Source organism: Nanorana parkeri, unplaced genomic scaffold (genome assembly GCF_000935625.1).
Source record: "Nanorana parkeri isolate BGI_ZX_2015 unplaced genomic scaffold, ASM93562v1 scaffold207, whole genome shotgun sequence".
NCBI classification, from domain to species: Eukaryota; Metazoa; Chordata; class Amphibia; order Anura; family Dicroglossidae; genus Nanorana; species Nanorana parkeri.
This window is the reverse complement of record NW_017306475.1, coordinates 663914-689827: the sequence shown is the minus strand read 5'-3', so window position 1 is coordinate 689827 and position 25914 is coordinate 663914. Positions and strand designations below refer to the sequence as shown.

Below are 25914 nucleotides of genomic sequence, written 5' to 3'. Positions count from 1 at the left end.
TAAGGCCTCCTACCTCCCACTCGTGCTACTTGCAATTCATATTAATTATACTGGCTTTGTTCAGTGTAATCAAACACTATCCTACAGCCAATCATATTGGTTATGTCTATCTAATCATACTCTTTTTGCTCTATTTCATGTATTGGGACCTGGCAGGTACCAGCTAAACCTGTAGAATATTGCCTTGTATACATACGGAATATAGAAATACATTGATGTAGTTTGGAGAACAGACACTGAGAGAATGCACTGGATGTGAATATTGAATACTGGCATAAGAGGAATTCAAAAGGGCAACTAAAGTGAACTATCCAGTTGGCTGAGATAAAGGCAGATTTTTAGGAGAAAAAAAAATCCTTTATAGAATGGCTGCTATTACCAGAACAAACATTTGTTGGCTTTAGGTTTAGCCTTTAGCTTTCTGGAAGTGTCCTTCTTTGTTACTGTGACATATCTGTTTGTATTTGTACACCATGAATGCTTTACTGATTGAGTTATACACTTTTGTTAAGCGTTTGGCATTGTTAACTTAGTTTGAACATGGATAAAATCTGAAGCATATGGTCAAATATATGCTGGCATCTAGAGTTTTTAAGAGTACAAGAACAAGTGGGAACCATTTGTTTGTATTTCACGTCAGATATCTGTGTTGTGTTTTCCAGTGAATTTTTGTGGATTGTAAAATATTCACAGAATTTGGCATACCCCGCCAGCTTAGAACTGAATATGACTAGGCGAGTCGTCGTGTGCCAAATAAAGGTTATAGATATGGTATTTTACATAGATGGAAGTGCTTCAAACTATATAACAGTATATGTAACAGGACAGTTTCTTTCAGTTAAACGTCCCTTATCTGACAAGTAATTCCAGAGATTTTTAGTTCCAGCCTCAATTCCCTTTACTCTGCTATCACAGTATGTGTGGGAGATATTTGTGTAGAACAAATCCAGTAACAGCTTTTGTTGACCTCTAAGTCCACTGTCAAAGTGCAAGTTCTCCTTCTACTTAGTCATTCTGTCATTGTGCTTTTTGATATGTTTGTTTTTTTGAAGCTAAACTCTGTGATAAGCAAATATTGTCTAAATAAAAGGAGCATATGTATTTTTACTTGAATGTGTGCATTTCTTCCAGATCTGTGCAGTATTTCAGCACAGATCTGCTGTTCTCTCTCCTTGTGTAGGGTGACTGGTCTTGTGTCTTTTATCCACTCCCTCCTCTAGTTTTCTGCAGGAAGTCTGAAGTGGGTGGGTGGTGAAGTGGGTGGGTGGGTCCCTCCCACAGCTCTGCTTTCTGCATAGGCTATGTGCAGCACAGCGATGATGTCACCACTACTTTTCCAAGGTGATATTTTGGTTTACAAAGGCACCTAGTGCACACAAAGTGGACTTACTAAGGAGCTTATTAAGGAGTATATTTAAATGTACATAGAGTTGTACATAGAGTTTATCTTTAATAATTGCAAGTAGTGGTTGTCACTGTTACACTAGCTATAACAACACAATCATAAATTTGACTAAGAAGAAGCAGGGCTTTAGAAATAAAGAGAAAAACTAGGACAGAGGGCCAACCATGAGAATTGCAAATAATGCCTTGAATTGTAAGGCTGTAATCAAACTTATTTAAGGCCCCTGGTACTGTCTAGCAAGCAAGAAGACAGTATTTTATTTTATGTTATTTTAAAAGTGAAAGATGTCTTTAAAGTACATGTGAATTTTCCTATCCAGACTATTGGGTTCGCAATCCATTTCATAAGATTTCCACACAGAAACGTTCATAGCCTATGTTAATGAATTATCACGTATCATAGAGGCTCTGAGTGGTGTATGCCTTATGAATACACGCGGAAAACCGCTCCTGTGTGAACTGCGCTAAACATAACGTAATAGCCGCAAATGTGCATAATCCGTTAACGTTTGCACGGTTTTGTTCCGTGCGTTTTTTTCGTGAAAATGCAACCTCTATGTGTGAATGGAGCAAGAAGAACAGTTGTTTTAAATGTATAAAGTTGTGCGTGGTTGTTCAGTTTCATTGGAACACAATACAAATAACAACCCTCAACATCCTGTAAAATATTCACATGGGGGCTGCAGAGAAATTGTGTAAGGAATCTCTTATTGTTCAGATCCCTGTTTCCCCCTTTCTTAAAGTAGTACTTGTCTTATAACTTCTGTTTGCACCTTTTTTTTTACTTATTTCCACCTGTAACAGTGTTTGTATGTGAAGAAAACCGTATATAATAATAATATACCTGATTTTTTTAAAAAAATAGTATGTCTACCAAAATATTCTCTAACCCCAAACCTCTGTAGCCTTCCTGAACTATACTAGAACCTCACCTCAGTTGTTGATAATCGTTGTAATTGGTTTACTTAAAGGATCAATGATTTGAAAGCTGTCCATATGTAGACTGATTGGAAACTGAAATACAACTGTAGTTTTTTTTAAGCTTTAGTTGTCTCTCAATGATTGACCAAGACAAGTATGAGGAATGAGATACTCCTGTTTTTGAATGTAGACTGTTTGTTATTATTATTATACAGAATTTATATAGCGTCCAACAGTTTGTGCAGCACTTTACAATATAAGGAAGACATTACAATACAATTCAAGACAAGATGGTAAGGAGGACCCTGCCCGTGCGAGCTTACAATCTTAAAGTGAAATGTCTAGTTGCATGATGGCCTCAAAGTCATCAAGCAACTTATCTTGTTGTAATGTTCATTATCTAAAGTGTTCTTTTTTTCTATAGATGGATTAGTCAGTCTACATGTACCCAGGTAACTTCGGTCAGGCAGGCCATTCCATTCAGGCATGGCCAACTGGAAACACCAGTTCCCTTATAAGAAAAACATATTAAAATGGCAAAAAGTCAGAATATATCAGAGCTGAATACATTTCAGAAAATGCTGTGATTGTAGGGAGAGATGTTTTCATATACTTAGTTGTCTTCTTGTTCAGTGATCCAGTAAAGACCAGAACAGTCAGCTTGTTCTGGAATATCTGATCGAAATGGAATAATAACTCATCCACTGTACAAAAAATACACATACAAGGCACTACCCAACAGAGTTAACCATACTGTATAGTACTTATTTGCCTGGAGAAAGAAATTGTGTTATTTGAGAATTCTGTGAGCATTTTAGATATATTTTTAAATATCTCAACTTTTTACTTCCATTTTAAATCTTTCATTGATTTCCCCAGTGTATCATGGAACAGTTTAGAAACTCCTGTCCAGGCAGCTTTTGTCTGCAGAGACCAAACCATGTTAGATTATAAAACAGTACGTACCTTCTTGGTTTTAGGATTAAATTACCAAGCATTTGGCATATCATGTAAAATGTTCGTTATTATGGCTTTCTCATACCTACAGCATGAGTCACCAGCAAACCAGAACAGATTTTGGCTAAGCTACATGATGAAGTGTTGTGGATGCACAGAAAATTTAACCCAGGCTCAGGCTCTGAACATTCCCCGGGGTTACCTTAATAAACAGTCTTAAGAAGATTTAGCAATTTTTATGCCACCTTAAAATACTGGGAATATGCAAAATATGCAACAACCACATAAATTCCTACTTGTAACAACACTTGATCTGCCAATCAGTTGTTCACTTATGGTTATTTTTCTTAAAAACTGTTTTTCTTATGCTGCGGCCAAGAAATATAAGATTTCCCCAGAAGTATTCTTCGAGTTCAGATTCTCAGACATAATTATACATGTAGCAATGTATTGCTGGTATAGTTTGAAAAAATATACATTAGCATTGAATATGAATGTCATGCTCTACTCTGATGACTAAGAAGTGTTAAAGCTGATTTCAGGCAGATATAAAAGACAAATATTATTGCAGCTCTGTATTCTTTTTTAAATCATTGAGGGCCTATTCTCACTTGTGCGCTTCTTCAACATGCTGTAAAATGTGCACACTACTATGCATTCACAAATCCACAGCAGTGCGCCTGCTCAATGTGCAGTGTTTTACAGTGCACAACAAACTGAATCACAATGCACATACTATGCACTGCTATGCATTGCTAAAAAAGGGTCATTTGTGTTTTTTTAAACCATTGTGGTGCCTACGCAGCCCTTTCAATAAAGAGTGAGCTGCCTTAATGCAATGCACAATAAGATATCCCAACAGATGGTTAAAATGTAAATGATCCCTAAATATATTTTTGTAAATGCAATTACTTCATATACCTGAATATGACTTGGCATCAGCCTCTTACAACCCAGGGCAGGGCAGGACTAAGAGCTAGTCAAGTATGGTGCATGCAAATGTGTCTACAAAAAACATCTTATTAGCAAGAGAGTGAACAGAGGGGTGACCTTATTAGTCAGCTGCTGCTCTTTAAGGCTTTATTTTTTAGAGAATATTTAGTGATGGCTAGGTGGTGTGTTTATAATGACCGAGAATTTTATTTAATAAATTTATACTATTTTGTACAACATTTTTGACTCTCCGACTCTCATTAACACTGTACTTTGACTTGATCCTGCTTGATCATTTCATAATCTCTTGTTTCTGTCTTGTTAAACAGTTGGGGGCTGTTTTGAAAGTCATTTGTTAAATACATCTACCCTACGTTAGGGTTAATTAAAATTGGGTTTGGTGCTGTGGGTATAAACCTTTCTTTTTTGCTGCTCTTTAAGGCCCCTTTCACATAGCTGGCCTGATCGGATCTGTCTGTCAGTTTTTAAAGCAGACCCGATCAGATGCCCAATACAAGTCTTTGAGCAGCCGTGTGTAAACGGCCTGTCCGTTTAGACCCAGTTACCCCCACTCTGGCCAGATCCGGAAAAACAAACAGATCAGAGATCCATTTAGCCAGACTGGATTGTGCAGGATTGGGGGTAATCTGATGTAAACAGACACATGTCAGTTTACATCCGATTCCCCCATAGACCAACATGGGGTCTGGTAATTGCAGTTTTTTCCGCGCAAGATGGAGAAAAAACTGTGAGGACACGGATGTCACAGTGGTGACGCTCCGTACTGCTGTGATCAAGAGAGAATCTGTGCACGGATCCTCTCATGATCAACCCATGTGAAAGGGGCTTAACTGTCCAGTCAACAAGTGGAGGGGGGAGAAAGGATACAACTTTATTTCATTATTGTAAGTGGTGTCATCCAACTTGCTGCAGTGTTTGTAGGACTGTGTAAATCTCTGGAATAGACATAAAGCAATACACATTATTATTATACATGATTTATATAGCGCCAACAGTTTGTGCAGCGCTTTACAATATAAAGAAGACATTACAATACAATTCAAGACAAGATGGTAAGGAGGGCCCTGCGCAAGAGGGCTTACAATCTAATCTTGTGGCAGATTAAAAAAAACTCTTAGGCATATTTCAAATGTGTATTTAGCAGTATGCCCAGAGTTTAATTTAACTACCAAAACTTTACCAACATTCTGTTCTCACATTACATGATGTGATCTGTTACTAGCTGCAAATTTAGTCAATGTCATATGAAATGTCTTCCATCAAGTAATTTCCTTCCTGCTATCTTATTAGAGCAGAGGATCTTCTCTGAAACATCACTGCATGTGTAAGAGCATGAGAACAGCTCCTAGTGTCCTACATCTCAGTGTGATATTATTACTGGGTCATTCTCAATTTTAAAAATAATGGACATCTCTCATGTTACCTTGTCATTAGTTTTGGTGTTTTATTTGTCACTAGATACTGTTGTGATCTGTAACTGGTTTCTGTAAATTGAAATGGGCCAGTCTATTACATTTTCAGTTATCTTTAACATATGAACAGTATCTGTGGTGGTATAATGTAAAGACTTTTCAGTAAAACCATAATTTATTACTTGACACTTCTTTAGAGTGTCTCTAATGCCATGGTTAGTAGTAGGGAAAACCGTCAAGCTATTTTATGCTAAGTGTTTGCCATTGTGAAGTCCAGCTTTAGCCACATTAGCTAACTCACCATTCCTGTGCAATGTATTTCTCCTTTTTCATCGAGAGTTCAGATGTGTATGTCTATATCTGTTCTCTCAATTAAAAATGGGTATTTAAAATGTCTGTAGAGTTTATTGAATAACTGTGCTAAATATAAACCTTATAAATGCAAGTTACTTCTTTACTTACATTGTCTATTCATTAAATTATTTTCAAAGCCCAGTTTGCGGCTTGGGAAAAATGCCACAGTAATCTTAAAGTTGTCTCAACTGGTACTGAGCTGCCATGGATGTAGGACTCAAAGACCACCTTCAAGGATGCCGTTATTCAGATTAAAAGAAATTAGCAGCCAAACTTCAAAAGTAAGTTAAAGGCTTGCAGTTTTTACAGCAGTTGAGTAAGATAAGAGCACAGTAGGGATGGTCTGGGTCCTGATCTTTTTTAAGGCTGCCAAACCTCAAGTTGGCAACTTATCTTTGGAGCATGTTAAAAATTACTATCAACTTCTAACCCGTATACATAGGACTTTGGTCACAAGATCTTTACTCAAGAGGAGGTCAGCAAATCTGACCTTTGATTTTCCCTTTCAGCAGGGATCCCATTACCAAATTCCTTAGCTTTTAGTTATGACAGCAGCACAGCTTTTAAAAAAATAAAAATAGTAAAAAATAAAAAAAAACCCTGGAGGCAGGGTGCTGGGTGACATCACACGCCTGTTGGAGGGGCACATTTTTTTTCTTGCCTCGGGCGCAAAAGAAGCTGGCTACGCTATGCTCCCACGGTGCTCGTGCGGCTGCAGGCTGAATGTGTCAGACGCAGCAGATGGAAAGGGGCGGGACACCTCTCCCCATGTGCAACGTCAGCCACACAAGCACTGCGGGAGGACAGGACGCTGGGGCCCCTAGGACACACTGGAATGTAAGCCAGGCCGACTCCCTGTGTTCAGGGGCAGGAGGGGGCGTGGGGTTGTATTGAAGTCAATGCCCCCCGTCCACAGTGTGATCGCCACACCCAGAACGCAGGCACATTAGTGCCTACATTCCGGTCCAGTGCGATCTGCAAAAATAGTGCTCGCAGCATTTTTGCGGATCTCACTGGACTGGAACGCAGGCACTAATGTGCTTGGTGGGTTTCGGGTGCAGGCGATCGCACTGTGGACGAGGGTCCTGGCTGCGGTGCCAGTGACTTCAATGCACCGCCACGCCCCCTCCCGCCCCTGAATGCATGTGTTTTTTCGTTGGTAGATCTCATTGAGCTCATCATTTGAAAAGTAGATCTCCAGACAAAAAATTGTGGGCTCCCCTGGCCTAGAGTAACTTTCAGATAATTGTTCTTGGCTGTCAATGGCAAGACAGCTCTAGATACCACTGGATATTAAATTAATATCAGGGAAATAGCAATAATAAAGGTTAGAAAACCTTGTCCAATTGCTATTGTTTCTTGCTATTAAGACAGTAATGGAAAAGTGTCTGTGGCCTTCGCCAAACGTATTCGCTAAGCTGCCAAAAGCAGCCAAATGAATAACCGAGCCTAAGTGAACTGAGCTGAAGCATGTTCGGCCATCACAGCAGCTCTGTATAGCTATTTTCAGCTGTACATTGTCTGCCTTTGGCTCACTTCACTTCCCTTCGGTTCAGCCGAACAGCCTCATCGTTCATCTGAACCTAAGGAAAGAATCCATTCGAATAAGCTGATGCAACATCTGGATCGGCTAAGGCGAACGTTCAGCAGTTCATTATCTGCTGTTCACCCCGATTCTTATAGGGGCCGGGCAGCAGAGAGTGAATAGCCGAATGCTGCTGTGCAAATCTGTGTAACACAAGAAGAAAAAAAAAACCGGCATGGGGTCCTCTCCCATTTCATACCAAACCCTTTAGGTCTGTAGGAATGCTAGGAGGGACCCTCATCGGCATGGGGACAAGGTGATTTTCCAGGAGGTCTCCTGGTGTCTGGTATGATTTAGAAGGGGACCCCACGCTGTTTTTTGTAAAAAAATTATTTTATCCTTAATAATTCAGCGGACACTTCTCCTCACTTCAGCTGTGTCTTCAGCTCAGCTGTTTCCTTTGGCTGCTGTATGGGATATTGTGAATAGCCCATACAGCAGCCCTACGGTTCGGCTAAACCAAAGGCTTCCTGCAGCCAAAGCAAGAAAGGATTACCCAAACGTTTGGCTCTTTAGTGAATAACCTCCTTTGTGTTTCTGGTTACATGATAGCCAAATAATGTCTTTGTCTTTACATCCACCTGCCTTTAGAGCAGAGCAAAGCATTAAACAAAAGTTACGTTATTTTGGAGCCTTCCCATCCTAGCCTAGAACTGCTAAAAGCTCTCCTGAACTCATAACTTTTCAAAGCTGGGCATTGCCTCAGATCGAGAGAATGTATTCAGAAAGTGTAACTGGTTGGATGCTCAAGCAGACGCAGCTAATCAATAAAACTGCCTACACACAATTCCAGCTCCGTGCCTTATATCAATTTTGCCAGCCAATGCTCAGATCTAGGAAAAGCAAATACAGTATTCTATCTGGATTTCTACCAGTTGGAGATGGTAAAGGGTGTTGAACAACCTAACTTTTTCTTGTTGTGCTCCCCTGAAATTCTAAGGTTGAATGTATAGTTACTTTTATGTATAACTTCCCTTACAAGTATAAGCTGTAAATCTCTTGGTGTAATGCCCTGTGTCATAAATGTGAATTAATTGCTGGTGTGCATAGAACTGACACTAAACAGAATGGGATCTTTCTGAATCTACTATCTAGAAAATTGCTGTCTTGCCCCAGAATTTCTCAGAAGCCTAATGAACATTTGTTCTGCAGATACATTTATTTTACATGAGCCCAGAACTTAAGTGGGAATATAGAAGAAACTTGACCAAATCCATTATAACATGTTTGTTTATTGGTGTTTTTTTCTATGTATGCTCAACTGCAGTCCTCAAAATCACAGAAGAGAAAAAAGTTAGAACCTCTGTGGCGTTTATATAGCAATACATGTTCCCATTATGTACTGGCCCGGATTCCCCACAAGGCCACTGAGGCCCGGCCTCGGGGTGGCAGGGCGCAGAGGGGCAGCAGCGGTGTCCTTGTGGGGAAGTTGCCCTCTCTACATTCAGTCCTACTTTGCACAAGCAGGACTAAATGTAGAGTGAGTCAGGCAATTTTTTGCAGTGATCAGAGCGGCAGGGTTATAAGTAACCCTGCTGCTCCATGCAGACTGTAGACAGTGAGAGGGGAAAGTTGTGCTCTTCCTCCCTCACTGTCACAGGAGTATTGGAGGGTCAATAAAGAGAACCTGTCACCTCCAATTGCTATTACACAGGGGATTGTTTTCTCCTGTGTGATAGCAATAAAGTTAGGTGAAAAAGAAAAAAAAATGATAAAAAAATGAAATAAATAAAAATGTTTTTTAAAAATGAAATAATTAAATAAAAAAATATAAAAGGTAATTAAAAAGTAAAAAAAATAAACAAATTATTAAAAAATAAGAAAATAATTATAAAAAATAAACAATAATAAGATAAAAAATTATAAAAAAGTAAATAAGATAAATAAAAATCTAAAAAAAAATAAATTGATACAAAAATAATGAAATAAATAACAATTAAAAAACATAATAAGAAATAATTAAATAAAAAAGTGATACATTTAAAAAAAATTAAGAAACAGTAAAAATAATTGACACTAACCCGGCCGCCCTGCCATCTGGTTGCTATTCTCCATTGATGGGAAGGGAGAGGGGGGTTCGCGTGGGGCGCATCACAGGACCTGGCCTTGGGGCGGCAGGGAGAGTAAATCCGGCCCTGATTATGTAGGTTTCCCTTCAATTCAAGGTGTCACGTGCACAAGCAATGTTGAGCAATTTCCACATTGCGGACAGAAACAACAACACTTTTTTTATTAGAGTAGGTCCCGTATAGAAGCTCTGTATAGTCTTTATAGCTATTTGTGTCCCCTTTTATGTTAATATCTTAATTCTGGTCACAGTTATGACTTACAAAGTTGTAAACCTCTCATTCAGCTGCTTCAGCATAGCTGTCAGCTTTCGAATGCATTTCCAAGGCCAGGCCATATTACACTGGAGAAAGCTGAACAGCTCCAAATGGAAACAGTCAGAGGTGCTTAGGGACTATGTTCAAATAACTGATAAGAGACAAGAGAGGCACTACACTTCTTGTCAAAATGAAGGGCTTTTACACCTCGTAGACTAAATACTTGCACTTTCTAATTAGTAACCTCTGTAGTTGCTAGTTATCTCAGCCTTGAGGGTATAAGATCGGAAAAAGGTACCCTGTTTGGGACCTTAAAATACATCTAAAGGCAATTATTAAAATCTCATATAAGCTCTAACTTGTTAATTTAACTTTAAAAGTTACCTTTAAATGTTAAATCTGTAGCTTTTATTAAAATAATACCTGTCATGGAGGTCCTTTCAACAACAGGGGGTTATTCACACAGCTGCCGAAGGCAGCTGAGTGAATAACCCAGCCGAATGGGAAGTGAGCCGAACAACGTTCACTACACTACGGCTCACTACAGCTGATTTCAGCCGTACATTGGCTGAAATCAGTCGTACATCGGCTGCCTTTGGCTGCACTTCGGTCAGCCAAACATGCTCTGCATGTTCGGCTGAGTCGAAGTGCAGAGGAACTTCGACTTAGCCGATCCAACATCTGGATCGGCTGAGCCGAAGCTCCAGCAGCTCCCTTGCTGCCATTCACCAATTTTCGCATAAGGGCTGAACGACAGTGAGCGAATAGCCAAATGCCGTCGAGCTGCATTCGGCTCGACTATTCTGCTAGGTACCTCAATGGTACTAAGCAGAATAGAAAAAAGTTGAAAAAAAAGTTTGAAAAAATAGTTTGAAAATGTAAATAAATACTAAAATGAAAAAATAAAGATTAAAAAAAAACACAATTGGGCGGAGCTAGCAGTGACAGCTAGCTCCACCCATCTGTTTCCTATTGGCCGGCAACTGCTAGAGTCTTCTAGCAGGTGCCGGCGAATGAATAACAACTGGTTGGAGCTGGCTGTGATGTCATGGCCGGCTCTGCCCAGTTGTTATTGTATAATGACAGATCAGCGCCCCCGGGTCATTTGGGGACGCTGATCTGTCATTACAACTGGCCGGAGCCAGTCGTCAGATCACGCCTAGCTGTCATTTTTGCAGGGCTTACGGCTGGCCCTTCGGCAGGCTGTTCGCCTTCTTCGGCTGTCTCTTCGGCTTAGTTAAGCCGAAGCATATGCCTTCGGCTTGGCTGAGCCACTCGGTCGCATGTGGCTGCTGTATGGGCTACAGTGAATAGCCCGTACAGTAGCCCTTCGGTTCGACTGAACCGAAGGGCTCCGGCGGCCAAAGAGAGCTGGAGGATCAGCCAAAGCTACGGCTGGATACTTCGGCTCCTTTGTGAATAACCCCCAATAGACACACATGACCCACCGATGTCACTGCCAGGAAGCAGGTCCAGAGCAACGTTGTGCAGCTGACACTGGAGTGAGTACATGTTAACAGGAAGTGGCTGAATAAGCCTGGAGAAGATAGGCAGCAGTGGGATGTTAAAAATTGGTGGGAAAATGTAAAAATTATATTTTCAGAAACCAAATCATGGCAATTGTTTATGTTACACAGTACTTTAACAAGCGGAATGTCTTGCAGTTCTGGTTTTGATCTACTTTTAGTACTTGAATGACCACTATTATGTTCAGAATTTAGAGAGAAAGCAATGCTATGCAGTTAATATTGCAACTGTGCTGATGCCCCACTACTTAACCTGGGTTTTGTATCATTTAATTTAGTTAGATTACACAAAATTTGTAGGAGGAAGGGGTAGGTCGACTGCTTAAAGTCTGTGCCATACATTTTCTTCTCTCTATGCTTGATGTATCACCAGTCAGATGTAAACTTTCAAGTTTAATTCTCATTGGTGTTTCTAAGAAACTTGAATACAATTTGTCTGTAAGTAATACCTACTCTTTGTTTTCTGTGTTAAAGCAGAACTCTGGGCAAATCAGTTTGTATCTCCCGCACTGTAAGGGTTAAGTGCTTGTTTTGTCTAGGAAGCTGAAATACCAGAGTTATACTCACCCAAAGCACGATCCCGGCTCACTACAGGTCCCTGGAGCATCTCTCCTCCTCGGTTCCAGCTGTCTAAGGTCCTGTGAGTCCTCACCTTCTATACAATGTACATGCCGGAGCAGAGCAGAGGAGGAGACAAGCTGGAGGGGGTGGTGTAGGAGCCAGCCTGGATCGCAGTTCAGGTGAGTATAAGTTTGTTATTTTAGCTCCCCAGACAAAATGAGCATGTAACCCTGGCAGTGCGAGGGGTAGCCCCACTACAAAGATTAAGATATGATTTTCTTGGAGTTCTGCTTTAAGCACCGCTTCTGTGACCTAAATAACATTACACTTTTACTTTTCACACTTTTGTCCATTTAAAACAGGCTCAAACTCAGTGCAAAAAACTTCAGGGCACTTCTGCTTTTGGCACATGTTTAAACTAAAACACATTTTTTTCAGCATCTCATTGTTTAGCTATTTCCCAACTTTTTTTTTTTTAATTGTTCTTTTTTTTCCACAGCTGCATATGTTTAATCTAAAATAATAACTTGTGCATTGTAAAATGGATCATGCTTTAGGAAGTAGAGATCAGAGTTAATTTTTGTTCCAGAAAGCCCCCATCAGTTTTCCATCAGTCAGTATATTCTCGGAGGCTGCTTCATGTTAAACTGACAGGTGGCCTCCATTGCAGAAGCACTTATAATGTGCTGAGGAGTGAGGCTTCTGGTTTGGGAGGGAACATTGGAGACAGCAGTCTGTGCGTCTGAAGTCTGACATAAGTGTCCTGATTTACTCTAGACATCTCGAGATGTTTGGCTTCCCACTTGCGAATGATTCTAAAGAAGAACTGGCACTGCCATTTGAATGTGCTTCTTCTGAACGGAAATAGAAAATAAAAAAGTTCTCAAATTCATCCAGTTACAGACACTTTGGTGTTTTTTTTTTTTGTGAGGGAGATTCTTTTGTGGCTGATGTACAAGCAAATTTATATAGAATCTCCCACAGTAGTTGGTGAATTACACGAACACCCCTTGTTTTCCCAACTTAATTGTCCTACAGCCCTGAAACATAGCCTTGTGGACTTCACAACTGGAAAACAAATTGTAGCAAGCTACAGAGCAGGAACACGTGAAAACTATTTCTCCTTTGTAAGAGAATCCAGATGTCATTGCTTTCACTGCCAGAGTTTGTCCTTTTTTTCCCCTCGCACTTCTTTGCCATGCAGAGCAGTACGAATACTGCAGAAACAGCCTCACAGGCTCAGTCCTCTCTGCTTTGTTCCTCTTAAGGACGCTTGGATGAACTGATACCACCCTAAATCAAAGGCCCAATGTGATGCTCAGGCCATTAAGGTCTATATTTAAGATCGACAATGAGCAATTTTACTGTTTGAAGGGCGTGGTTACGGAATTTGTTGGAAAAATTCTGTGTGATAGAGCCAATCCTTCATTATTGTTAATGAGAAGAAATAAGTGACAGTCAAGTTGATGCACTAATGGAGTAGCGAATGTTCACTTTCATGATTTTTATGCTTTGATTCTCATATCATAGCGAATGAGGTGAAAAAAAGTGACAATTCACTTTTGCAAAGAATTATCTCGGACTACAGAATGATTTGCCTTTATATTGTAGAGATCTAGGAGAAGGGGTAGTTTAGAAAAAGACACTGGGAGGGCTGGCACCATTCAGTCCTAATAATGTTGCGTGTTGTCAGCCCACAACAGGACTTCAGAGCGAGTGTATTTCTGGCAGATCAACAGGTATTTTTCTGTACTTGCAGGTTCTTTAAAAGGATAAAACACAGAGAAATTATCATGTATTGCAGATATGTACTGCATATGTTGTTGTTTTTTTTGCCTTGTCATACGCAATGCAGTTTGTTTCTTTTCCCAAAAATAAATTCAGTTTGGTAAACAATTCAACCATTTGAGTGCATAATACAATAGCAGAAATAAATATCTGATGAGGTGAGAAGTTTTGGCACTGTCTCTATCTCTTTTGGCTATCCATGGAAGTTTATTGTCAGGAGCAGATTAAAGCATACACAAATTATGTTCCTGAAGAGCGATCCCTCCATCTGACAAAAGGGAGTACTGCACTCAAGAAATGTAATTCACGCTACTTTATTCTGCTCCTAACAATAAACCTCCAGGGTACACCCTTTGTAAGTACAAGAGAGCCTTGCTGCTTTGTGACATTGGGGGCAGGTACCCACTGCCCATATTATGCTGGGAACAAAGGAAATCATTATGAGACCTGCATACATGTACCAGTGTGGCCTCACCATCTGTTAGTCCTGAAAGTCAGGGGCATCTTATACAAGGGCCTGTAATTGTCAAAAAGGGTCTACTCATCCTGTGTGCAGACATCATTACATCAGTTATATATATACACAGCACCGCAATCACAAAGACCCTGAATCTGACAGCTGATGGGTTTTCATAGCAAAGTAACCTTCCACCCATGTTCCAAGTATCATCATCTGAGATTTCTGCATAGTTCTGAGTGTGGAAATGCAAAAACACATGACATCAATCATCTCCAGTCTTACATTTTTAATTAAGGAAATGTCAAGAAAACATTGTCATTTTGGCACAGACGAAACCCCTCTGTGAGCAAGTGGCCACATTAAGCTGTGTAAATCTGTTAGCAAGCTGTAACATTGTTCAGCATTCGCTTTTAGCACATTGTGAAAGTTCATATGTGGATATTCCTGATTCATCCAATTTTGTAATTACTCATCAAATAGATTTTTTAAGTGTTATGCATGCTTTTGTAGGGAAGCTTAGTGAAGGAGTACTCCGAGTCAGTAGTATTTCAAGTTTACTTCATTTTGAAATATGACTGTCTCCACTTTTAAAGCACTCTGCTTCCAGATAGCATTCCTCGCCATCTATTAATCTCCCCGTCTTTCTTTCTAATCAGCCTGAATTCGAAGGAATATTTTTGATGCTTTAATTAGCTGGAAGTTATTTGAACTTCTGTCTTCCAGTGCTGACCTTTGTTGTCTCCTAACATTCTTTATGAGGGGTATATTAGACAACAGGAACAGAAACATGACTGTATTACATGTAAATAGCAGGATAAGGACATTTTGTAATAGAAGTATGCACATAAGTATTACAAATAACTCATGTAGCCACTGTAGGATCAGCTGTGGAATGTAACTTTTTTTAGACTATTTTTAATGGTATGAGATGTTTTTACCCCCACCGCCTTTTGCTCATTCCTGCACCAGATTGATTGTTTTACGTCTATGAACCTAGTTTAAGGATTATAACAATAATTGCCATATTAATTGCTAGTCAGAAATTTGAAGTTATATCTCACCAAAACATTTTTAATTGCATAGGGCATTGAGAAATTTCATAGAGCATAGTGGAAATTTCTCACAAGTGAGGGAAAATTCCCTCTTATGGTGGTCATACCATATTGTGCTTATATACAGTATACATTCAATCTGTATCCAACCAGGGCAGGCCCTGCGAGGTGAGCTTTTGAAAGTTGTCACTGGAACAGCTGTCCCCACTGAAAGGTTTCTCCTCTCCTTCTGTTCCAGGCACAACCATAACCTTTGGGATTTCCCATGCAGGATCAATTTCCCAAGCAGAGACATAGACCGTTGTAACTTCATGACAAGGATTCCAACAGTTCACTACTTTATCCCAAAGAATAATAAAAAAAAGCTTTGGGTAGAGGTACACTTTACCTTCTTGTTGGAAGACACCTCATTTGCAGCACACTGAAACTAAGGTGCTGCTAGTGAGATGAATGTCAGCAAGAGAATAATTCTCTCAGTTGCAAAAGATTAAAATAACTGTGTGACATTAACCCATCATAAAATAAGGTGATGGTATTCAAAGGCCCGAGAATTCAGCCAAACAGCAGATGGTTGATTGTTTATGGGATGAGCTTAGACTTGCATGCAAATACAGTAAGACGTTTCCACTTAACTTGCCACCTGCTTGTTTCAGACCAGTGCAGAATTTCAATTAAGTGTAGTAGCATGATAGCCTGGCTTAAGAAATACCTGGTCAAAACTTAGGTGCCTCCCAATCCAAAAGGAGCTTCTCCTGAACACAGAAGGAAGATCCTTCTGTGTTGCCTGATAAGCTGTGGGTGGGGAACTCTCCATCCGCATCTTGACGTGAGCAAAGGGGCCGGGGTGCAGTGATGTCATTGACTTTATATGGCTATATGCCTCTATTTGGTAAACAACATTTACCTAATATGCCAAGCTGGCTCGCCCAGAGCTTGACATTAGAAAATAGGAGGGATGCAGTGATGCCATTGACCTTATATGGCCACATGTCTATATTTGGTAAATTACATTCACCTAAAATGGCAGGCTGCCTTGCCCAGAGCTTGACATAAGCAAAGGGGAGGGATGCAGTGATGTCATTGACCTTATATGACTACATGCTTATATTTGGTAAACAACATTTACCTAATATGCCAAGCTGGCTCGCCCAGAGCTTGACATAAGAAAAGAGGAGGGATGCAGTGATGTCATTGACCTTATATGGCCACATGCCTATATTTGGTAAATTACATTTACCTGATATGCCAGGCTGCCTCACCCAGAGCTTGCCATAAGCAAAAGTGTGGGATGCAGTGATGTCACTGACATTATGTGGCTATGTGCCTATATTTGGTAAATGGCTATATAAGATAAATGACGTCAGCACAAGCATGCCACCCTTTTGTTCACATGCATCTGCAGGGCAGGGAATGCCCCGGCCCCCAGCTGATTGGGTTGAAGTGCCCATGTAACTTCCTCGTTCAGATGAGCTCAGGTAAGGACCAGGTTTGGGTTGAGCTTGAGCTCATCCCTAATCACCAGGACAGGTAAGCAACTAGCATGACAAAAAGGTGTCTGCTGTTGCAGCAAGCACATATCACTTGTGACAGGTTCAGTTTAGGATGTTAAATCTTTTAGTACAAGAGAAAAAGCATGCAGCGGCACCATCACAAACTCAGTCCAGTTAAAGTGTTGCCTTCTCTTTCAGAGTTTGGCTAGCCATTCAAATGTGGAACATCTTGCAGAGCAGCAGTGCCAGGGGTTAAATGCTACTAGATTTAGACAGGCTGCAGCTAAATTGTGCCTTGCTGGTGGTCCTAGTAATTCTGGTGACCATTTAGCACTGCATATGTTAAGGGAATAATTGGCTCTTGGGGATGACATAAAGCAGCTGTTTAGTTTCCCTTACCAGAGCCTAGGCATCTACAGCCCATCCAACAAATAAAGATAACAAACAACTCTGTCTTTCAGAGTCGTATCTGAATGCTTGTAAAACAAACAGAGATGTATATGAAAAACAACTCGCAAATAGCCCGGGTTTGCATCTTTCAAAAAGCACTGTTATTATTTGAAGAATACATAAACACGACATGTGAAAAAGGGGCATTTGTTTAGATCTTAATGAATGAGGGGCAGGATACCATTCTAGTAAGAAAGCTTGTTTGCTTTAAAACTAAATAAAAAAGTTCATTGATTTCCTATAAATTGGAAAATTTGTATTCTATTGCTGATGGACTGTGATGTATAAACATATCAAAGAGAGTTTTATCTCTCCTCATCTGTATGTCAATTACATTCTTAGGCTGAATAGCGGTCTTCAGGCAGCTCTTGGCAGATATATGCTGCTGAGCCTGTGAATTTCAACTGTATTTACACTTGATTAAGTCCAAATGCCCACCAGGCCATACTGAACGGCTAACTTTAAAAATACAGTTATTCTTTCCTTTCATTTCGCGCCTGCATTCTGTGAAAGTAACTCACTCAGTAGCTTTAGTCAGTTCAATTTGTGAAGCGGTAATTGCCAGGCTACAAACACTTATTTTGCTCACGTTGCACTGTGAATGACTGATCTTTGGCATTTCAGCAAAGTCTTTCTTTAATATACAAGGTTAATGGTCGTCCGCAACAGCTGTGTGTAAAGTAAAAGGATATCTGAACTGAATTAGAAATACACTGGAAGGCTTACCAGTTAGCATTGAAGTCATTTGTTTACTTGTTTGGCTTTAATGTTACATTTAAGTGCAATTAAGGGCTCCTGAATGGGCATCTAAACAAGTACCAAATCCAGTTACTATGTGATGTATAAGTTTCATAAAATAAACAAAAAACATTTTACCTTGCCTGACTAAGCCAAAATATTAATTTGTGTCTCACATGCTCCCCCTCCCAGACACTGCAGCTCACATTGGGAAGGTTTCAGCAACAAAGGTAGTGCTGTCAATCCCGAAAGCAGTGGTCAGGATTAGGTGTGACTAGGTGCTGACTGGCAAGCTACAGCCTTGAGAATCAGCAGTGACAATGCTGATAGCCAAAGCCACAACAATATTGTTTTCATCCCACTGTAGTGCAAGCAGGCACAGCCTATGTGAGAGTGACAACTGTGCTCTGAATTTAGGAGCAGCGCAGAATTGTTGCCACACCATCACAGAAAGTTGTTTGTGGGACTTTACAGGGGGACGTACATAACTCTGTAAGTGCAGATGTACTTCTAATTAAATCCTGCAGCACATATTTTTTTGATGGGATGCCATAGTTCTATTTTAAGTTACTTGCTTAATAATTGTATTGTCTGATCTGTCATGAACAAATTACTAACCAGCCAATATATATTTAATTTTTCTTCTCTTCAGGTGGAGATAACACTGCAGGATATAAATGACAACCCACCAGTATTCCCAACAGATATACTTGATCTCACCATAGAAGAGAATATTGGAGATGGATTTAAAATAATGCAGTTAACAGCTACAGATGCTGATGAGGTATGCAAAATGTAATACAAACATGCACACACAGATATAGGTGTGTAAGATATATATATATATATATATATATAAATTGCCCTTCTTTCTGACTTCCTTTGTCCTGTTTATATAGCTAGTGGAGATACCTTGGCACTCATAAAGGTAGAAAGATAGGTACATACAGTATAGATTTTTACCATCTAGTAAATGCCATTGCCAGAAATCTAGTTTTTTTGCTCCATAAGAGCGGTAGTAGAGTAGAGTAGTGTCTTCTGTTATATTATGATATTCTTTAAAGCTGAACTCCAGGCCAACAGATAAATATGCAGATGAAGTAAACCCATTGTAATTGTTTTATCTATCAAATAATTTGTACTTTTTTCTCTATATTTCTGAGGTGTGCACAGCTCTGCTACACAGAAACCACTCACAATTGAGGAATGCAGTGGTGGTCTCTCTTAACCCACCCTGCTGACTGGACAGTGAAAGAGCAGCAGCAAATTGAAGAGTTCATCCCCTTGCTCACTTTCCTCTCCCCTCCTATCAGCATGTTCCTTGTCAACATGTTTCCTTGCAGCACACTTGATTCCCAGTGCTGCCCAGAGCGTGAGTGTTGCTATACATGGAATTGCAAGTGGCTGTAATCAAGTCAAAATCCTGAGCTTACGCTGGGTAAATTTAGAGAAAACAGTTAATAATTTATTAAAGAATACCTAGCTATATTCATTTGTTTCTTTTTTTATCTGCCTGGAGTTCAGCTTTAATTACTGTTACTGTTTTAATAACTTTTTGGCACTTCAGTGGAATTTTGTTTTATACTTTCCCTTACCATTCACTATTACAAGCACTTCTCCGTCTACAGTATATTAACTACTTATATCCGTACAAGCTAAGAAATAAGTAATGGTAAGAAATGGAAAGCTTAGTTGACAGCCAAGCAGTCAGGCATACGAGGAAAGAGGTATGTGTGCCAAAAAATATGCTCATGGTGGGTATGATTTACAACACAAAGAAGTCATTTTTAAATGAGGACAAAGGCAGCATTTCTAATACTCTGCTCTTAAATGAAATATTAATAACAAGCACATTTGATGACATTACACATCATGTTTAATATTAAAGAACATGATGTGTACAATATTACAGACACACACAGGAATTCTGCAAAGGCAAATGCTAATTTCCCTGTGTGGGATTCTGACTGTGTCTTTCACCACATAAATATTTTAGTACTATATTTAAATCTATGTAGATACATTTTGGAAGCAGCATATGGAAGGTAAATACAAAAGAAACTGTATACAAACATGCATCTGTGCCATCCTTTTTACTAATTTCTCTTTTTCCATTAGATACAAATAATTAATATGGATAGGGATGCACTGATAACAGGTTTTTGGTATCGAGTATGAGTACCAATATTTTTCTTCCGGTACTCGCCGATACCGAGTACTGATACCGGTACTTCTGCTAGCATGGAGCCGGCTTCCCATGCAATTAGAAACCCAGCCAGCAGGTAATGACCCGCCGCACGGCTTCCTGATTGCCTGAGAAGCTGGCTCCATACGGTTTGGCCGACCCCATGCTGATTGGCCGGAAAACTGGCTTCCCAGCCAATCAGCATGGAGCTGACTTCCTGGCCAATCAGGAAGCCGGGAGGTGGGTCATTACCCACCGTCCAGCTCCCTGATTGGCCGGGAAGCCGGCCCCATGCTTTTTGGCCGGCTTAATGCTGGTTGACCGGGAAGCCGGCTTCCCAGCCAATCAGCATCGAGCCGGCTTCCCGGCCAATCAGTAGGCGGGTCATTAACTGCCGTCCGGTTTCCTGATTGGTCCATGCTGTTTGGCCAGCTTCATGCTGATTGGTCAGAAAGCTGACTTCCCGGCCAATCAGCATCAAGTAAGACAAACAGCAAGGAGCTGGCTGCCCGGCCAATCAGGAAGCCGGGCGGCGAGTCACTACCTGCCGTCCGGCTTCCTTATTGGCCGGGAAGCCACCTCCATGTTCCCTCATTGCACTGCCGGTCAGAGGAAACCTCCCTCTGCCTGGAAGTTCTGGTATTGCGGGTAAGTATCGGAGCATTTGGGCGAATACGTGTACTCAGTATTGGTACCTATAGCGATATTAGTATCGGTATCGAGCATCCCTAACTATGGGTATCATAGAATATATTTGTTAATTACTATATATGTCCCAGAGTTAATGTTTTTTTTGTACTTTGCATGCCATCAGAGGTTGTAATACACAGTGATTTTATTCCCATAGAAATACCAGGAAGCATGCTAATTTTTAATGTTATTTGTGTTTCTTAAATGATTTGTTTATTTTAACCAAAAAGTTGGTACCTAAGTAGGACATCTCTGTGTAGCAACATAAGACCTTTCCAGACTGCATAGCTATTCAGCTTTACCTAGGAGATTTTGGATTTCACCTACAGTGCAGGCGGTATAGTGGTACATTTATAACTATGTTTTATATTAGAAAATGCAACTACTTTACATTTAGCATTGTAGTGAACAGAGGTCCGCTCTCTCAGTTTCACACATACAGTATTTTGTAGGAAGAAAAAACTTTGTAGTCTGACATGGAGAGAGATCACCTATTAAAGTAGTATTCAACTCTCAAACTGTATTTCAATAATGAACCCAGATCAAACAAATATACATTGCCCAGCAAAGTATTTTTTTTCCCAAGCACTTAACGTCATCAGATTTCAAGACAGCTCCAAATCTCTGAGCTCCACTTCCCTGATCTTCCTGTCCAGTACAAGATCACAAAGGACAGAGCAATCTCCAACAGCTTCCAGCTTGGAAAATGGTTGGGGGGGTGAGGGGGGTGAAGGAGCATGGAGCAGGGGAGTGACTTGTCATGTTGTGCCTGTGTGTTTGTGTTGACACACACAACTTACTAGTACACACAAGGGTGGCTCCATAGGAAATTGCAAGGGAAAGGAGCCAGGATATCAAGGCCAGTTCTCAAGGGATCAGCTGATTCTGCAGGCAAGAAGCTAGAACTTTTAAACAAGGAGAAGCATCCACTGTAAGTAATTTCATCAGCATTTAAATGGCTTAAAAACCTTTTGATTTTGACTTAATATCACTTTAAGCCCCCCAAACCTAAATCTTCTCTGAATTTCAACATTTAAAGCATAACACTGGCCAGAATGTAGACAACATAGATTCACTGTCAGGTTTGTACTGCCTTGTGTCTTTCTGTCCCAGTGACAGCTGTCCTCCCATTTTGTATTCTGTTGTCACGTCAGGTGAGGTGAAATTTCCCAAAGAGGGCAATAAAAGTATTTGTTGCCTCTCCCCAATCCATACAAAATAAAAAAAACCCAGCAAGTTTTCATTGTTTTGAGTTGTACTATAATTAATGAAGTACAATATATAGAAAGTGTGGCTTTAGCCAATAATAAAGAATCAGATCTTTCTGGCATCTAATCTTCCCTGTAATAAATCTCACACCCAAAGCTGCCAGACTCCACACTATCATATCTAGTCATTCAGCATTTGCTTCACATACTATCAGATTATTGCTAGGAAGAGAGGAGCACATTGGAGGGGAGTTCACTACAAGTGCTTATGCAAATTCCTAACCAGCTAGCATGGGTAACTTAATTTAAACCTGCCTCAAATATCTTAATACAATTTGCGGGTACAGTTTTGCACACATGTGAAAACCACCCATATCTGCAAGGTGCATCTGCAATGTATTTCTTCTCTAATCTATGATTGTCCCAACAGTAGGGCACATATAAAAATGAAGTGAAGTGCAAACATACCTGGAGTTTATCCCAATGTCAAGTCAATACAAAAATACCCCAGCACACTTTCCAACTAGTCAGCACAAAAATAAATTGAGAGCAAACATATCTGGAGGTGAATCCAGTGTCAAGTCAATACAAAATACCCCAGCAGTCACCAGCTAGTCAGGACATTCTGATTTAAAGGTTTCAACGTTTTAAAAACAAAAGTAGCTTTGCCACACTGCCAGTCAATGAAATTCTGCAAAATGTGTTCCCTAACTCTAAACTAGTTCTGAACTTGGGCTCTCAGCTCTTTCTGAAACTAGAGAACACCATCATCCTTGGTTGTGAGAAAAGGTGGGGGGTTTCCAGAAACACCTTGCATTATTTAGAACTATGTTTTAATTATTTTTATTTTCTTTGCTAGTCAGGCTTAATCCTTGGGAAATCTCAGGGAATAAAGAAATATTGAACCTTCAGACAGAGAGGTTTTGCAGCATGCTGGAAAATCTTTGTAGTTGACTTTTTACTAATTTCCATAGCTTTGTGTCTTCTATACCTATTTATTAGCATTAAACATTATTTATTTATTGTATTTAGTGTAAATTTTGTAATTGTTTGGTCAGCTTTTTAACAGGTGTATTGTATTATATAGCCAGAAAATAGGCTTCTACAACAAAGTAAAAAGCACATACCACAAAGCAAACATCAGTAGCTGATGGACGTGAGCAGGTAGTTGGTACTAGAGTTGTCACTGTAGACATGAACATGAATAATTGTTTAAATAGGAAGAATGCATTGTTGCATAAAGTTACTGAAGACACATCAGTTGTTACATTTAATATTTCAGGTAACTAATAAAAGAAATGGTACTTTCAAACTTCCGCAGGGCGAATAACATAGCACAGGGTCTTCCCACAGGCAGAGGCACTTATAATGTAAACTGTGACTCTACTGGAAATTGACAGGTTGATTCTACAGATTGTTAAATAGAGCACTTATTAGAAAAAAAAGGTTAAAGAGTAGTTAAAACTCCACCCACTCTAATACCACTCCAACTCGCCTAACTTAGCCCTCTCAGTTCCTTGTTGAGGGATAAAAGGGTTGAATGTTGCAGCTGCTACCTGAGCAGCTTCCCCTTCTGATAGTTCTAATAAAAATTGTGTACTACCTCCATATGTTCATCCCTAGCCCTTGCCGAGAGGGCAGAGTTGTCCTACAGATTTCATCTCCTTACATCTATCATTCCTATGTGCAGGGATGGATAGAGTAACTCTGATTTGTTGACGGTTGCTCTTGCATGGTACATCCACTGAAAGGAAGCAACCTATATAATGTATAGAATATGGTGTGCTACAAGGTGGTGCATTTATTGAAATGCCTGAGTATGCATTATAATAATGCTAAGAATTAGCTATCTTTATTAAATAAATTCCAGTTGTAATCCTGATAAGTTTCCTCTATTGTAACAATACAGTTTTTGTCAAAACAAATTTTGAGCTGGTAAGATTTAAAAACATATTTTAGAGTTCATCATCATTCGGGATGAGCGAACCTTGCAAAATATGGTTCATAGGAGGTTTGGCAAACTCAGAAGGAAGTCTGCAAACCCCAAACATAGCACTAAACCATACTGAAGTTAATGTAAGATGAATCTTAAAGGCCAATTTGCCTTTAAGTCTTTTTTTAAGGCCAATTTGCAAGCCTTTATTATAAAAATGTAATGTAGCTTAAAGAGCAACATTTAAAATACACAAATCTTTTAAAGAAGAACTTCAGAAACATTAAACAATAACCCTTGCACTGGTGCTACCCCCTCACTGCAAGGGTTAAGTGCTCGTTTTGGTCTAGAGTCTGCTGCCAGGTCCTGCCTGGCTGCTAGACCGGCCCTGCAGCCTCTTCTTCCCCTGGCTCCAGTGGTCTAATGACCTGTGATGTCATCATATCCATTCACTTTTATTGGACGTGAAGCCACCAAATGACATTCCACAGCCAGAGCGGAGAGGGAGAGAGGTGAGCAGTTACCACCACGGCACGGGCCCGAGGATCAGGTGACTGTATCTTCCTAATTTTAGACCCTAGACCAAAAGGAGCTCTTAACCCAGGTAGCCCCACTGCAAGGGTTAATGTTTAATGTGCCACGAGTTCTTCAATTACCATGCTTGGTAGATTTTGATACTGATTGTAAAGTTACAAAACATACAACTTAATCCTTTAAAATGACTCTTAAAAAAATTCAACTACAAACTACAGATCCCCAGCTGGCTCCTGTATGAAAGTAAACCGTCAGGGAGCTCTTGGGTGACGTCATTGACTAAATATGGTCACGACCGTATTTGGTCAGTAATGTCACCCAGCATCCCCGGCCACTTTTTTACAAACAGAAGCCTGCCAGGGATCTGTCATTTGGCAGTGCTAGTGGATAGGGTGACATAGTCAAATGAGGGTTGACTTGGCAATGACGTGACTCAGGATTCCATGCTGGTTTGTTTAGAAACAGAGGCAAGCCAGTGATCCATTATTAAGCAGGGGTTACACTAACAAATCACAGACCCCTGGCCTGTTTGTGTACAAACAGTCGCTTGGGATTTGTACCGGTGAACTGAATACATTTGGCCAGTTTGGTGGTTTGCTGAACTGTAAACAGACTGGGTTCCCTATCCAGAAGCTCATCCATAATCATTGTTATTCGTTAACATTATACTACATTTAATATTTATTTCCTTTGTGATTTGTATTAAAATTCATGTTTAAATTATTCTCTTTCATACCTGCAACATAAATCATAAATTATTGCAATACTGATTTTAGTATGGATTATATTAGATTAAAAAGTTGCAAAGCAATGACAAATACTGATTGCGGTTTATAAATGTATGCAGAATTCTCTAGCAATGTTAAATAAAATAGACAGTGTTAATTCCTTGACGTTGTATCGACCCATATTTCTTCTGATATTTGGAAAAAGGAACTTGAGTATTAAGAAAATGTACTCTTTAGAAAGTCCCCTATAAAAAACAATCTGGTAGTTTCTTTATTATTTAGATTTGTATTTTATACAGCTTCTGGTGTATACTATGGGTTTTTTTTTGTCCATGGATGTTTAAAGCATCCAGGCAAATCAAATCTAAACCCTTGCAGTGGGGCTGCTTGTTTTGTCTATGGAGCTGAAATAACAAAATTGCACTCCCCGAACCGCAATCCCGGCTGGCTTCTACATTGCTCCCTCCAGTCTCTCCTCCGCACAAGGGATGATATGTCCCTCGGCATCTTCAGGTTCTATACACTGTATAGTGTGTGATGACTCATAGAACTTTAGACAACTAGAGTGGAGGGGGAGCGAGGCCGAAGGGACCGGTCTAAGAGCAATTTGGGATTGTGATTCGAGCGAGTATAACTCAACTCTGTTATTTTAAAACAAGC

General features: G+C 39.9%; 1 protein-coding gene across 1 annotated transcript in view; it reads left to right on the top strand.

The window, feature by feature from the left end:
* FAT4 (FAT atypical cadherin 4) overlaps positions 1–25914 on the top strand; it is a 240981-nt gene that overhangs the window by 135746 nt on the left and 79321 nt on the right. The window contains exon 2 of the mRNA XM_018555668.1: positions 18629–18760. Coding sequence (XP_018411170.1) covers positions 18629–18760 — 132 coding nt within the window. The remainder of the gene's footprint in view (positions 1–18628; positions 18761–25914) is intronic.